General features: G+C 53.6%; 5 protein-coding genes across 5 annotated transcripts; 3 read left to right on the forward strand and 2 right to left on the reverse strand.

Annotated features, from left to right (window-relative positions):
• Positions 1-270: 270 nt before the first annotated feature.
• CONPUDRAFT_157731 (uncharacterized protein) lies at positions 271-4,795 on the reverse strand (the record flags this gene model as incomplete). Its single annotated transcript, XM_007774765.1, has 9 exons — positions 271-584; positions 1,587-2,016; positions 2,076-2,396; positions 2,461-2,793; positions 2,855-3,319; positions 3,375-3,536; positions 3,590-4,013; positions 4,051-4,162; positions 4,213-4,795. 9 exons carry the CDS (start codon positions 4,793-4,795, stop codon positions 271-273), a joined length of 3,144 nt encoding a protein of 1,047 aa, XP_007772955.1.
• Positions 4,796-4,949: 154 nt separating this feature from the next.
• On the forward strand, positions 4,950-8,658 carry CONPUDRAFT_129795 (uncharacterized protein; the record flags this gene model as incomplete). Its single annotated transcript, XM_007774766.1, has 10 exons — positions 4,950-5,250; positions 5,498-6,054; positions 6,103-6,304; positions 6,363-6,591; positions 6,643-6,772; positions 6,824-6,999; positions 7,051-7,147; positions 7,197-7,653; positions 7,704-7,874; positions 7,924-8,658. 10 exons carry the CDS (start codon positions 4,950-4,952, stop codon positions 8,583-8,585), a joined length of 2,982 nt encoding a protein of 993 aa, XP_007772956.1. The 3' UTR covers positions 8,586-8,658.
• Positions 8,659-9,650: 992 nt separating this feature from the next.
• Positions 9,651-10,322, forward strand: CONPUDRAFT_63219 (uncharacterized protein; the record flags this gene model as incomplete). The annotated part of the gene is made up of 5 exons (XM_007774675.1): positions 9,651-9,771; positions 9,839-9,918; positions 9,971-10,004; positions 10,063-10,159; positions 10,220-10,322. 5 exons carry the CDS (start codon positions 9,651-9,653, stop codon positions 10,320-10,322), a joined length of 435 nt encoding a protein of 144 aa, XP_007772865.1.
• A 291-nt stretch (positions 10,323-10,613) lies between these two features.
• CONPUDRAFT_76192 (uncharacterized protein) lies at positions 10,614-11,457 on the reverse strand (the record flags this gene model as incomplete). Its single annotated transcript, XM_007774718.1, has 6 exons — positions 10,614-10,629; positions 10,682-10,776; positions 10,834-10,946; positions 11,004-11,099; positions 11,162-11,317; positions 11,379-11,457. 6 exons carry the CDS (start codon positions 11,455-11,457, stop codon positions 10,614-10,616), a joined length of 555 nt encoding a protein of 184 aa, XP_007772908.1.
• Positions 11,458-12,607: 1,150 nt separating this feature from the next.
• Positions 12,608-13,660, forward strand: CONPUDRAFT_168399 (uncharacterized protein; the record flags this gene model as incomplete). The annotated part of the gene is made up of 4 exons (XM_007774767.1): positions 12,608-12,659; positions 12,726-13,057; positions 13,155-13,371; positions 13,423-13,660. Coding segments are annotated over 4 exons (610 nt in total), but the record flags the coding sequence as incomplete, so codon positions are not given.
• Positions 13,661-13,672: the final 12 nt, after the last annotated feature.

Genomic DNA, 13,672 nt, shown 5'->3' on the forward strand with positions numbered 1-13,672 from the left:
ATCGGGTTATTTAGCCCCTATTTATCATGTCTCTCCCTATGTGCATACCCTCCCATAATGCATAGCCTGGAGCATTTCCCGAGGGGTATGCAATATGGGAGAGTTGACTGTAGTACGAAAACTATGTACATGATGCAAAATACTGTGTAATTTGAGTCTCCTTCAAGCTCGACACCTGATCTAAGTGCAGCTGGCGATTGAATGACCCCAGCAAAGCCTCCAATTTCCGTGCCATGGCCCGGTCATCTAATGCAGCGACGTACTTACTGATCAGACCCGAGACTTGAAGGACCTCTCGAGCCCAGGCAGCTCCTCGATAACATCACCTTCGTCGTCAACGGCATCTGTCCCTGTACTCTCCATATTGTCCCGCGCCTCCCATGCCTTCACCTCAGCCTCAAAAATCTCGTCGTCAGTGATCTTGCTCATGGTAAGAAGCTCGTCAATTTGAAGTCGGTTGCGCTTATGTAATACACCCCGTGCCTCAAGATTGTCGGCTGCGTTCATGAGGAGCTTGTCTGGAGTGCTGGACTGCGAGTGGGGGTCGTCGACAAGCCTAGAAGAGACTGGGACAGAGGGAGGTGCTGCATACATCCTAGTCAATCAGCCTGTAACTACGGCAAACTCGGCCCTTTTTACCCCTGAGCTATGCATTGGCAAGCCTGCTGGCCTATGCATTATGCGTTATGCGAATTACGGGCGCTTACCCCGCAAACCAACTCGGGAAAGCCCAAAACCTATGCATTACTAGAACGTATGCACTAAGGGAGGTATGCAGTAAGGGAGAGTCGACTGTAGGTACGAGCGGGCAGGAGAGCGGGTTTTAGTTGGAGTGAGCGGAAGCGGTGGCGATCTTGAGATTAAGGGACGAGGATCGGGCGACTGGGGAGCTTGAGGTTAGCGAAGCTTGAGACTTGACTTGAGAGCTCGGTAGCGCTGCCGATTGCCCTCGGTCGCATATGCGAGCAGTCCACGCTGCACGCTGCAACGTGTGGACCTGCAGTGCGGACGGCCGACTTTCTGCGACTGCGCCGCAGTGATGTCGTTGAACTCGGATATCGAAGAGGGACATAGTCTGGAAGTGACAGGACCGAGGACCGCTCAAGCTTTGCCCTCATCAGGAAAACGGCAGTTGCCTTATCGGGTCACTTGTGTGAACTTATAGTAAATCGGTCCCACGATAAGTGTCAGGCCAATAAGTGCGGCGGCTACTTGTCATAGGCACGATCTTTCTCGTTTGCAAATTATAACGCAGCTTTTCTTGACCTTTCGGTCACTGCGGACTGTCTTATGGCATATTTTTACATCCTGAGATCGTCTCCCCGAGACGATTACTGTTTCTTATAGGCGGCTTATTCTCAGCCTTATACTATTCTTACGAGTACTTAGCACGGGGCGTTATGTCACATAAGCGTTCAAAAAGCAGACGAAATCTTCATTGCAAAAGTTCTAATGCGATTCTATAAGCTAGGCTCTAATATAACAGTAGTAAAAAAGCGGAAACGACGATTTGAGGGACATGCAGGATACGAAAATTCTGGTATTCAATGAGTGACGATAGAGTGATAAAAGAACTGGAGACGTACACTGAAGAGGCAAGTAGAAGAACATACTCCGACGGGCCTTGTCATTGGAGTCATCCGCGCTCTCCTCCGCCGCGTCATCCTCAGCAGTGCCGGAGCTGAGGATGTGTTCGATAGCGCGATCCCAAGAAGCGACGACGTGAAGCTGGGCTTTCTCGCGCATTGCGCTCTCGTAAAGGTCCTTCGTGATGCTGCCGTAGTTGGCCTCGGAAAACGGCGGCGGCGGAGGGAACTCGGGGGTGGACTTGACCTTCTTTGAGCTGCGTTTCTTCTCAACCCTCGGCTTGCGATTCGCGGCGCTGATGAGCCGCTTGGCCTTGCACACTCCATCCCATCCGCTTTCGGGAGAGCATCCGGCCTGAACAATGCCGTTGAGGGACTTGTTGATATCGCCCATCTTGCCTTGAATGACCATGTTGATCGCGCGAACGCACTGTTGGGTATGATTAACGTCCGCGACGAAATAGGGAGAATGAGGAAAGATGAACTTACAGCGGCAGCGGCAAGTCCAAAAGCGCCGCGAGGGAGGTATTGTGGAGTTGTGAGGCGCTTGAATGCCGGAACGTCGACGTGGCCTTGGATGGCCTGGAAATGACACGAGAGGACGATGACGAAATACGAACCTTGAAAGATGTTGATCGGCTTCCCATCCACAATCCGCTCATAAAGAAAAGCCCCCTCGACAAGAAGCTGCTGGCAAAATTGACGACGATCCTTGTCATCGAACAAGCCTCGCCCGCCCATCAGAACCAAAAGGGCAGCCACCGCAGTGGAGCCGAAGTTGTTCCGCCAGCCGCAAAGTCGTTCGCAGACCTGGAGCAAAGGTAGCATTAGCGTCAACTTGTTAGAATAGAAAGAGGATAAGGGAAAATCGTACAATACTCAAGAGAGTGCTGCGCTCCGATTCCTCTAGATCACTGTATTCGCGGCCGAAAACAACTGGATAAATCTTGGCGCAGACGTCCTCGATTACCTCATCCGAGGGGTTCCAGGGCTGATCGCACTCGCCCATCCACAGGCAAACTGTGGGCATGAGGGTGGCTGAGAACAGCTTGTCGGAGGTTCTGCATTCGAGGGGCAAGTCCGATACCCTGGGTTTGCCAGGCTTCTTGTCCCCGTTTGCAGCTGGAGTGCCGGTCCGTGCGGGTCGCTCCATCCTTGCACGCTTACTTGGGCGATGGAGGCTAGGAGTCGAGGCCTTGGCATGCATCTGATGGTGTATACCGTCAGCGCATTCCGAATTCAATTAAATTTATTATAAAAATGCTCACCGAAGCTGTGGTACGCTTTTGCCCAAAGGCAGGGACAAGTGTCTCGCCTTGCTCACCCTCCTCGGTGCTGCCATCCTCGTTGACCACACCAGGTTGCTCAGTGCCATCGGCAGCGTGTGCATCACCCTGGTTGCCATCGTCTCCCTCATCCACACCATGGTCCTGCTCCACTGCCTCCTCGCCATCTTGGACATCTTCAGCCGCTTGATCCATGGTCTCGTCATCAGGGTGGCCATCGGGAGACGCTTCCAGGCCATCCACATTGGTGGAGACATCCATCCCGACAGCGAGGTCGTCGCCGTCTACATGGCTGCTAGCTGTGGGGTCGGCTCCAGCGTCCTCAGCCTCGGGATTGGTGTCGTCGTAGTCGGCCTCAGCACTGGCCTCGTTATAGTTCGCATTAGGGTGAGTCTCGTCGTAATCGGCCTCGGGGTTGGTATCATTGTACTCAGCTGGTTCGTAGGGCTGTAGCTTCAGGGAGGTCAGTATAAAGAACATGAATAAGGTAATAGTAGCGTACATGTTCTTGCTCGGATAATTCTGAGTCAGAGTGGGTATCATCGGGACGAGACCTCTTGCGTGATTCCTGAACTTCGGGCGATGTGCAAGGGATTTGAGTGTATGGCGGTCCAAGCGGGGTAGAAGTCGAGTTTGAGGCGGGGCGCTCTATAGAAACCGCTGACTGGTACGGACTGGTCAACTGCTGATGGTGTTGAAAGGATTGAGAGAGCGCACCTTGACTCCTTTGCCGTCAATGTTCCACATGGATGCCCCCTCACGCTCAACGTCTTCGGTATCGTCCTCGTCACGGATCCCATGACACAGTTCACGGGAAGAGCCCGCACTTGCTGGCACGCCTTTTGCAGACACATGGGGGGTGGACGCCCGGGAGGAAATAGTGGTGAATGATGAAGCTTTTGTGATGACACTTCTTCGGCTGGCGCTGGACTTGGTGCGTGAGGTGATTGAGGTGCTAGCACTCCGTGGGATGTTGGCCTTCCAGGTATTGATGCGAGGGCGGAAGTCGTCAAAAGTAGCCGGGCCACTATAGATAGCGAGGGCCATATCGCGCCAATAAAGAGTTGATTCGGTGAGGGAGAGGAGCATGAGGTCGTGGTGGTCGTTGATCAACAGGTGTTGGTAATAATAGATGCGTGAGCTTGAGCAAGAAGCTGACTGAATATGGAAGGACTCACAGTTTGTCACCAGTGCCGTTCTCGACTTCGTCTTGATGGAATTCCTTCTCGCTGGAGTCTTCCTCAACATCTCTGTGCCTGTCATTCTCTTCCTCCCTCTCCATGTTGCGGTCTGAAGCAAAGGTTAGCATAGACCTATCACGAGGGCTTGCAGTTACTGACCTATAACCTTCTGACCCAGCCGCTTCGCAGCAGCTGCCGACACTGCTGTTGGCCTTGTCAGGAGAGCCGGCTCTACTGGTGCGTCTGGCACGCTGTCAGGTGTTTCGGGAACTGAGGGTACCTTTTTCAGTTTAGGCTTCGGCTTTCCTTTCGGCACTTGGGCATTGGCCATCTTCGCCTCGATCTCCGCAACACGTGGAGTGAGCTCAGGGAGCTCCCGAGGCTGGGGAGCAGGCTTGGGCTGAGCTGCTGCCTTGGTTGTCCTGGCTTTTGCTGTCGACATTGGCTTGGTCGGGGCCTTGGGCACAGTTGTCGGCTTTGCCTGAGATGCCGGTGCCTTCGGTGCTGCTGTTGACTTCAACCGGGATGTTGGTGCCTTGGGCTGGGGTGCCGTGAGCTTGCGGCTCTTGTCCAGGCTCAAACCTTGCTCGACCTCTTCTGTCACACTGACAGCGGACTGGTTCTTGCGGTGGTGCATCAGAGGCCCTTGAGGCAATGGTGGCTGGGGCTCAGCCCTGGTGCTGGTGCTGGTGTTGCGGGCGTGGGTGGTGCGAGTTGACCTGCGGGGCGGAGCTTGTGCCATTGGTGTGGATGCAGAAGGGTGTTGAAAAACGGGAATAGGTAAGCCGCGCTGAAAATTCAACCAAGGTCACGTTAGCTGAAAATTTCAGTGACACGCAGGCGCTATTCATTAGTGACCTTCAACGGGACTTGCTCGTTTCCGACTCCTCACCGCCATGTCATTCCTTTCCAATCCTTCTGAAGGCCGCACTTGGGGCCGTTACGACTGTCGCGTACCGGGCTGTGGTGCAGAAATTGCGAGCAAATCCGGCCTCACCCAGCACACGAATCGTGTCCACCGCCGCATCATCAGATCTCGTCGGTTTCATCAGCCTGCCCCGGCCTCTGTTCCATCCTCAGTACCCCCTCCACCTGTCCAACACCACTCGCAATCACTCCCAGTCCGTCAGCCACCACAAGACCCACAGGACCACTCTCCCCCTCGTACATCTTCTCCTCCCTCATTCGACTTCTTCCGTGATGTCTCCCCACCAACTGCTCCCCTTCCTCCGCTCGCGCCCATAGTATTCGGACCTATTCAGGACAACAATCGCTCTCCCAGCCCCGACCTTGGTCAAGACAGCAATTTCCTGTCCGAGTCACTAGGTGCTGGTGACGCAGAGGAGCAACCACGGGGCGAGGAGCATACAATGGGCGAGGAGGTTGACCTGGGTCCAATTCGGAGAGTTTTTCATCGTTTTTTGACAGGTGAGTAAGGGACCAGTTCCGTACAAGTGTCCACCAATAACATTCTCCTCAGCCAGCAAATGCAACGTACACGGTGAATACGTGTCTCCAAGCTCTCAACCTGACCTGCCACCTCCTCGATCACCAAGCGACTGGTTTCCCTTCAACAACCAAGTCGAGTTCGAGACTGCCGACCTTCTGTACCGCCGGGTGCAGATGTCTGCAACCCATATCGACGCGCTTCTTGCAGTTTGGGGAGCAAGCCTCACCAAAGAAGACGGCTCCGAGTTGCCCCCGCCATTCCTCGACCACGACAAGATGTATAAGGCAATTGACAAGATCGAGCATTGCGACGTTGCATGGGAGACGTTTAACGTCTCCTATCAGGGACCGCGGCCAAGTCAGAACATACCAACATGGATGGATGGGAAATACGATGTATGGTTTCGTGACCCCCGGGAGGTCATCAAGAATATCCTCAGCCGCCCCGACATGAAAGATGACATCGACCTCACCCCATATCGCGACTATGATGAAGCCGGAGTCAGGCAGTATGAGAATATGTTTTCGGGAGATTGGGCATGGGATCAGGCGGTACGTTGTCATGTCTTGCATTGTCTAGTTTGTGCTCACACTTCGCAGACGAGAATCTCTGAAGACCCGTCGACGCACGGTGCAACATTTGTTCCATTCATTATGGGCAGCGACAAGACGACGGTATCCGTTGCAACTGGTGCCACGGAATACTACCCACTCTACATCTCCCCCGGCAATATTCACAACACCGCACGTCGTGCCCGCCGCAATGCCGTTGCATTAGTCGGGTTTCTCTCCGTCCCCAAAGGTAAGCCTTTTCTATTCTATTCAATTTCATTGGTTGCATATACTAATAAAGTCCTTAGCTGATGAATCCTGTGCCGACGACCCCCAGTTTCGCCATTTCCGGCGACAACTGTATCATACGTCCCTTTCGACCATCCTGCAAGCTTTCAAGCCCGGCATGACCCAGCCAGAAGTTGTCCTATTTGGCGATGGGCACTATCGACGTGTTGTATGGGGTGTCGGCCCTTACATCGCTGACTACCCTGAGCAGGTGCTCCTCGCCGGCATCGTACAAGGGTGGTGTCCTCGGTAAGTTTATTTTCGCTTCCGAGGGCTCCGTGTTCTCATGCTTCTCAACAGATGCCTCGCCTTTCCTGATCGACTGGATGACCACGCCCTCCGGCGTTGCCAAGAACACACTGAAGCGCTCATCGAGGAGTATCACCCCGGAGTACTTTGGAGTTCGTATGGCATCATTGCCAACGTTGTCGTGCGTTGCTCCCTCCTTTGCTGATTGTGGTCATACTAATCGTTCATTTAGCCCTTTACAAACGACTTCCCTCGTGCCGACATCCACGAGCTGATCGCCCCCGACCTCCTCCATCAATTAATTAAAGGCACTTTCAAAGACCATTTGGTCGAGTGGGTCTGCAGGTACCTCAAGAGCCAGCACACGCGACGGGATTATAAGAAGATCATGGCCGACATCGACCGTCGGTAAGCTACATTAACTTAGTGACCATATCCTCAGTTCTAACATTTGTATAGCATCGCTGTTGCCGCTCCATTTGCCGGCCTTCGAAGGTTTCCTCAAGGGCGTGGGTTCAAGCAGTGGACAGGTGATGATTCGAAGGCGCTAATGAAGGTATGTCATCTCTAACATTGTCTAAACCATCCCTAATTCCTCGAACCAGGTCTACTTGCCCGCTATCGAGAACCATGTACCCGACGGTATGGTCCGCGCTGTCCGCGCGTTCCTAGAATTTTGCTACTTGGTTCGTCGCAACACCCTCACCGATACCGACATCACCGCACTCCAACGCGCCCTTGACTCCTTCCACCATCATCGCGAAAGCTTCAGGGACTTTGGCGTCACCCTCTCCCTTCCCCGCCAACACTCCCTTGTTCACTACATCTATCTCGTTCAGCAATTCGGGGCCCCAAACGGCCTATGCTCATCAATCACAGAGTCAAAACATATTGAAGCCGTCAAGGAACCATGGCGACGTTCAAGTCGGTTCAACGCCCTCGGACAGATGCTAACAACAAACCAACGGCTTGACAAGTTGAAGGCAGCTCGCGTCGACTTCGCAGCACGAGGAATGTTGAACTCCAGCGTCCTCCCTAGGCGACTTCGTATGTTACAGACCCGTGAGTCGTCCCCATCGGGTGTTGATGCCTCCCGCTAACTTCCATTGCAGTAGACGCTCAGGACTCTTCCCAAGACACCCAACATGCGGAGCCCAATACGACCAATGGCCTGCAAGTATACGAACCGGTTTCGTGTTCAGTTCAAGCCACCGAGGAGCAGGAGGAGCCCGAAGTTGACGGAACAACCATAACGGCAGAGGTTAATTTAGCGGCAAAATCTAGTGCGTAACTCTTTTCTAGCAGCTAGGTTTACACTGATACCCCTCATAGACACGCAACGCGCTCGAGACTTTGATGCTCTCGCTGCCGAGATCAGCGTCCAGAACATCCGGCGGCTTACCCGTCGCTTTCTCTACGCCCAACTCCACCCCGACATCACCCGACGCACCGCGCGCTCGGTTCGGCCACAGGACCTCCCCAACCTCCCCGAAACTCTACGGGTCTACGACTCCGCCGTGTCCATATACCGTGCGCCCAGCGACTTGTGCGGATCTGGAGGCCTGAAGCGCGAACGCATCCGTTCGACTCCGCTTTGGCGAAACGAGGCTCCCCGCAACGACTGCGCATTCGTCGTTACAAGACCAGATGTTGACGGCATCTTTTCTATGGAGGTCGCTCGTATCCTCGCTTTCTTCTCCTTCAGGTACGAAGGGTGCGTTTACCCGTGCGCGGTCGTACATTGGTACAACTGGGATGGAGACGAACGGGACGAGAATACCGGCATGTATGTGGTGCGGCCGTCGATGACAGCGAGCAACTCGCGTCATGTTGAGGTTGTTCACGTCGATTCTCTCGTGCGGGGCGCTCATCTCCTCCCGGTTTTTGGTGGCCAGTTGATACCTAAGGATATGAAGTGTTATCATTCTCTGGACTCATTTGAAGCTTTCTATGTAAACCGCTTTGCAGACCATCATGCTTACGAACTTGCATAGTAGTAATTATACATTGCTTAGCTTACTTGTGGAGTGCTTGTACGGGTTCGGTCGAGTTATGGTGAATTTATTCATTTAGGGCTGTCTATGTTCATCTATAACACTTTTCGCGGCGTCGGCAGCTTATTGCCCAAGGCTGTACTTAGTCGCGTTCCGAGTAATCGGGCGAGTGTCAAATAAGGCGTATAAGCGACGTTTAAGTTCACCTTCGGTTAATAAGGGAGGTGCCGTTTTCCTGATGCTGGCGAATGCGACGTTTGTTGATCGTTGTTCTGCAGCACCGTAGTGCAAAGTGGTGCGCAGAGAGCGTATGTTTGTAATGTAAAGCGAACGAAAGCTAGCTGTATTTCGATTTCGAGGAGACCTTCAAGTTGGTGGCAAGTGGGAACCCCGAGGAAGGTACACGCGAAGTTTGGCCATGTTGTCTTTCTCGCGACACGATGTCGACTTGTTGCATTCTGCTCGCGAGACGTTCATCAAAACGCAGCACCATGACCCGTCTTATCAGATAACCCCAGCCTTCCGCCGATGACGAACGCGTCGTTTGCATTGACTTCGTGCCGACAGTGTTCGGACTTACACCGACCCCGCTTGTTTCTCCCATGCTTGGTCAGTCTGCGGCTGCGCTGTGGGGCGGTATGTTCTCAGGTCTTGGGAGCCGAAGGTACACCTGGGCTTTCGGCTCATCAGCAGGGTCCCTTATTCGGTGAGATTGGAGTGTCGGTGGTTCGGAACTTGGGAAGGAGGTGAGTCAATTATGCACCTGCGGCTGCGCGCGTCATTTGATTGATCACACTGCTCTAGTGACTAGGAGGAAGACCTAGACCCCGTTTGCTCGGTGGACATGATATGCCTCACGTAACGGCCGTGGTCGCGAAGGTCGAGTAGTAAGGCTCGCGGTGGTTATGTCCACCGACAGCTGCGGAGGAAACGTCGACGGAGGCATATAAAGGGGTGACCTGACCTCGCCAGAATGTCAGACAACCACCCGACTCCATCGTCTACTCAGCCCCTATTGCAACTTCATACACAATGTCCCGCGAGCAAACCCCGAAGGAGAAGTACATGTCGCGTGTGTCCGGCGAGGAGGAGTGGCCCCTGGCCAACGCCCCCGGACCGCGGTCCAAGGCGTACGACGAGTTCCCGGAAGGCTTCGTCAAGGGCGAGAACGGGTTCGACTTCCATGGTATGCGTTCACTGTTACACACGTCTCGATTGGAGGACACGTTCGCTGACCGCGGTCTGATTTTCAGTCTACTACATCCCCTCCGACCCCGAGTCGGCGAAGCACGCCAAGGAGCTTCACGACCGAATCAGAAAGGAGTTCCCTGAGGTATTTGTTCCTCGTCGTGCTAGTAGCTTTTTATATGCTAATGAACTTTCAGCTTGTCATCTATCGGTTCTGGGACAAGCCGATGGGTAAGTCTTCGTCTGCATGGATGCCCTTGACAGTTGCGGTTGCTCACCACTATTCTAGGTCCCCACCCTACTGCCATGTTCGAAGTCGACACGCAGAACCCGCACCAAACAGGCGCATTTTTCTCGTGGCTCGCCGTCAACCGCGGCCCGTGCGAGTAAGCTCACTTTGTTCTCTCCGATTCACGAACGCAAGGCTGACCACGAATGTCCATCAGCGTGTTGGTTCACCCCAACACTGGAGACGCATACAAGGACCACACGACATTAGCGACTTGGATGGGCAGGCAGTGGCCACTGTACGAGAATTTGCTCCGTTGACCAAGGGTTTGCCTCCACTTTACGAATATATAAAATGTTGGCTTTACTTTTGTTCCCTAAGCTGATCTTCAATATTATGTCCGAGGTTCAGTCGATGACACCTCAATCTTCAAACATTATGTAAGATCAAACCCAATTTTTTATACCACAAGTCATCATCAAATTACCCGACAAATGTAACACCCAAACTACAGAGTGGTGAATACAAACCGTACTTAGGCATTACAAAGTCCTATTCAACCAAAGTCCGTTATACAAGTCCGTCTAAGACGTAATGACTGGCTTGTCAGTTTAAGAAGCCTGAATCCTAAGGAACGGTATTAGTATGCGTCAGGAGGGAGCTAAGAGGGTGGACATACTGGATGAACCAGCTCCCGTCGTCGGCGACGCAGTTACCGCCGTGCGCGTTCTGGGTGGACTGACAGTTGTCTGCGACGTACTCAGTAACAGTGGACTAGAGACTGAACGTTAGCACCTGGCATGCGGGCTACGGGTAAAGAAGAGGACTGACCCAGTCGTCGCGGCAGTAGGTCTGGTTGACGCTCGCTTGGTTGACGAAGAACGTCTCGCAGGTCGCGTACTGCATGTAGACGGGCGTGCCGATGGTGATGTTGAAGAGGTTGCCTGAAGTTGACGTGTTGATGTTAAGCGAGCGTAGATATTACGAGCAGGGGAACGTACCGGTGTTCTGGCTGTCATAGAGCAACGCGTCGGCGATGACCTGGCAGTCGTTGGGGTTGGGTCCTCCGCCAGAGGGGGTGAAGCAGTTGGTAGTGCCTGTTCAGCCCGCAAATCAGTGACCAGCCCTTGGTGCATACAAATAGGGGTTTTGTTCTTACATGCAGCACCGCAGACGTTGGTGGGCGCCGCACGCTTGCTCTTGACAAGGTTGGAGCGACGCTCCAGGTTGGCGCAGTGCACGGTCTGCGCCTTCACCTGGCTGGCATCGCCAATGTACGAGGTGGAGAGGACCTGCAGGTCCTCACAGACGAACTCTGAAGAAATACGGCGTTAGCATCTTGCTGCTGCAGCGAATGGCGGGGAACGGTGACGAACCGACTGGGCCATTGATGCGCTGAGCACCGACGAGGGCAGCGACGGAGGCGAGGAAAGAAAGAGCAGCGAAGGACTTCATGGTAGCTTGATAGAGGTACTTTGGAGTTGAGAGAAGAAAGCAGAGAAGATGAGCAGGGAGCAGATGAGTATGACTTTTCGTCCACTCCATGCATGCCTTTTTATCCCTCGCGATGTCTCACTGCCCCCTGAGCTCGGAAAAGAACCCTCACCGCCTCATAGGCTTCAGAGAAACCTTGTCCGAAGTGATGCACCGTGCTCGTCGCGGCGAACGGAGACCTAAGCCCATGTGCCATCGATGTCTGAGTACAGTCAAATTGGGTCATGTGCCTGGTCACCCCAGGCACAAACGCCGTAAATATACGAAGAGTATGAAGACTAGACGCCAGGCGGCGCCAACTCGCCCTCGTGAGACGCCATCCGGCATTTATGTAGGCCAATGTGTTTGGTGTGGACCGAGAGACTAAGGCACGGGGCATGTGGAGGTGTACAGCGTCTCTGCGATGTGGACTGATGTCGGTCGTTTCGGCGTCTCAAGTAGAGACCTTACAATGGGAGGCACGACGCCGTCGTTGTCGGGAGACAATTCTACGCAGTGCCATTGAACGAGCCGAGAGTCCGACTCCTGGGGAGGTCTCAAAGGTACGAGGTGAGCATTCCGAATTTCCATTATGATCAGAACAAATTACCATTCCAGAGGGCAATGTGACCTTTTTACGCTCCTGCGTGAGCGGAGACAGCGGGCAAAGACCACCGACAGAAAGGATGAAACCAGAGAGGGATGATCGATAATGTTTGACTTCACATTCGCCCAAAGTTAACGAGTACCTGGACCAGTGCATGCCTGAGATTGCAGAGAATCAGAGTAGCAACCGCGACTTGACGATCGAAATTGAGCTTCAATCATTGAAGACGAGATTCAACCGGGGCTCGTGTCCTCTCGCGGGTATAGCATGTCAGGCGTTCCGATCGTTTTGGAACCAGCTGAAACACTGTTGTTGAGTCGTGATTTTGAAGATGGTCAAATGATTCAGGTCGAAGGGAGAGTCCAGCACCCGCGTGATTCAACGCAGTGACGTGACATGTGATCTATTTGTGACTAGCATGAGTCACAAATAACGCGCTGGTTGGTTGCAGCTCAACCATCTTGATCCAAACAACGAAACCACCCATAACTTTCGTCTCGTCCTAAGCTACGAAGCTCTCAACAGAATGAGTAAGACTGACTTTTACCTCTCCCAGTGCATACAGGCGGCATCCAAGGTGCGTCAGACACATCACCATCCATTTGCTCACGCTCACCCGGATCTTACCGGTTGGATCAACCAGTCGTCGATGACCTATACCCTCGGCGCTGTACTCGTCAAGGGCGGCAAGATCATCTCCTCAGGCCACAACCATCATCGCACACACTACGACGGCATCGACATCGACACGCACGGGCACCGCAAGCCCGTGTCCATGCATGCGGAGATGCACGCAATCTATAGCTGCACGGGCATGTCACCCTCGTTCAAGCAGCAGGTTCAAGCCCTGGATGAACGAGGCCTGCAACAAGAACGACAACGACGGATGCGCGGAACAACACACCCACAGCCGACAGAAGCGAAAGCGAAAGCGCGTACACAGCAAGTCGCCGCCCAGCTCGCGATCACGCCGTCGTGCGTTTTATGAGCGAAACGGAAACCAGCGTGATAGAAACGCTTCGGAACTTCACCGAGCGGAGCGTGAACGGAGCGCCCGCCGGAGGGATTCCAGGGTCAATGGCGCGGACATCTACGTCGCACGCGTCGTCAAGCAGGGACTGGGCTCCGCGAGGCCATGCTGGCGCTGCGTGAAGTGGTGCTACTGGTCGGGTGTCAAGCGCATTTTCCACTGGAACGCGAGCGAGGGTCGCTTCGACGTCATTAAGGTGAATGACCTTGAGGGAGGCTGTTACGAGACCCAGGCAGACACGCGTCTCTTCGCTGGCTCGGTAAGTCTCGTCGATAAGTCTCGCACACTGGAAGCTAACCCAGGTATACAGTGTTACTAACGAGCGCTTCCTACTGCGTGCGGGTGAGAGGAAAATCGTGAATATCGGACCCTGCCAACTGCTCGACATCTCGCTACCCACGGATGGTCGAGTTACTAATGTGGGGCAGAATAGACTGTTCAAAAGAGCATAAATTCAACCCGTAAATATGCGTACATTGTTTTCGGGGTTTACAATATGCTCTACATAGCTTTGTTAAACGTTTTTAAAGACATCAAGCTGCTTTTACTGTTTAGTGTGA

Source organism: Coniophora puteana, assembly GCF_000271625.1.
Source record: "Coniophora puteana RWD-64-598 SS2 unplaced genomic scaffold CONPUscaffold_13, whole genome shotgun sequence".
Lineage (NCBI taxonomy): Eukaryota > Fungi > Basidiomycota > Agaricomycetes > Boletales > Coniophoraceae > Coniophora > Coniophora puteana.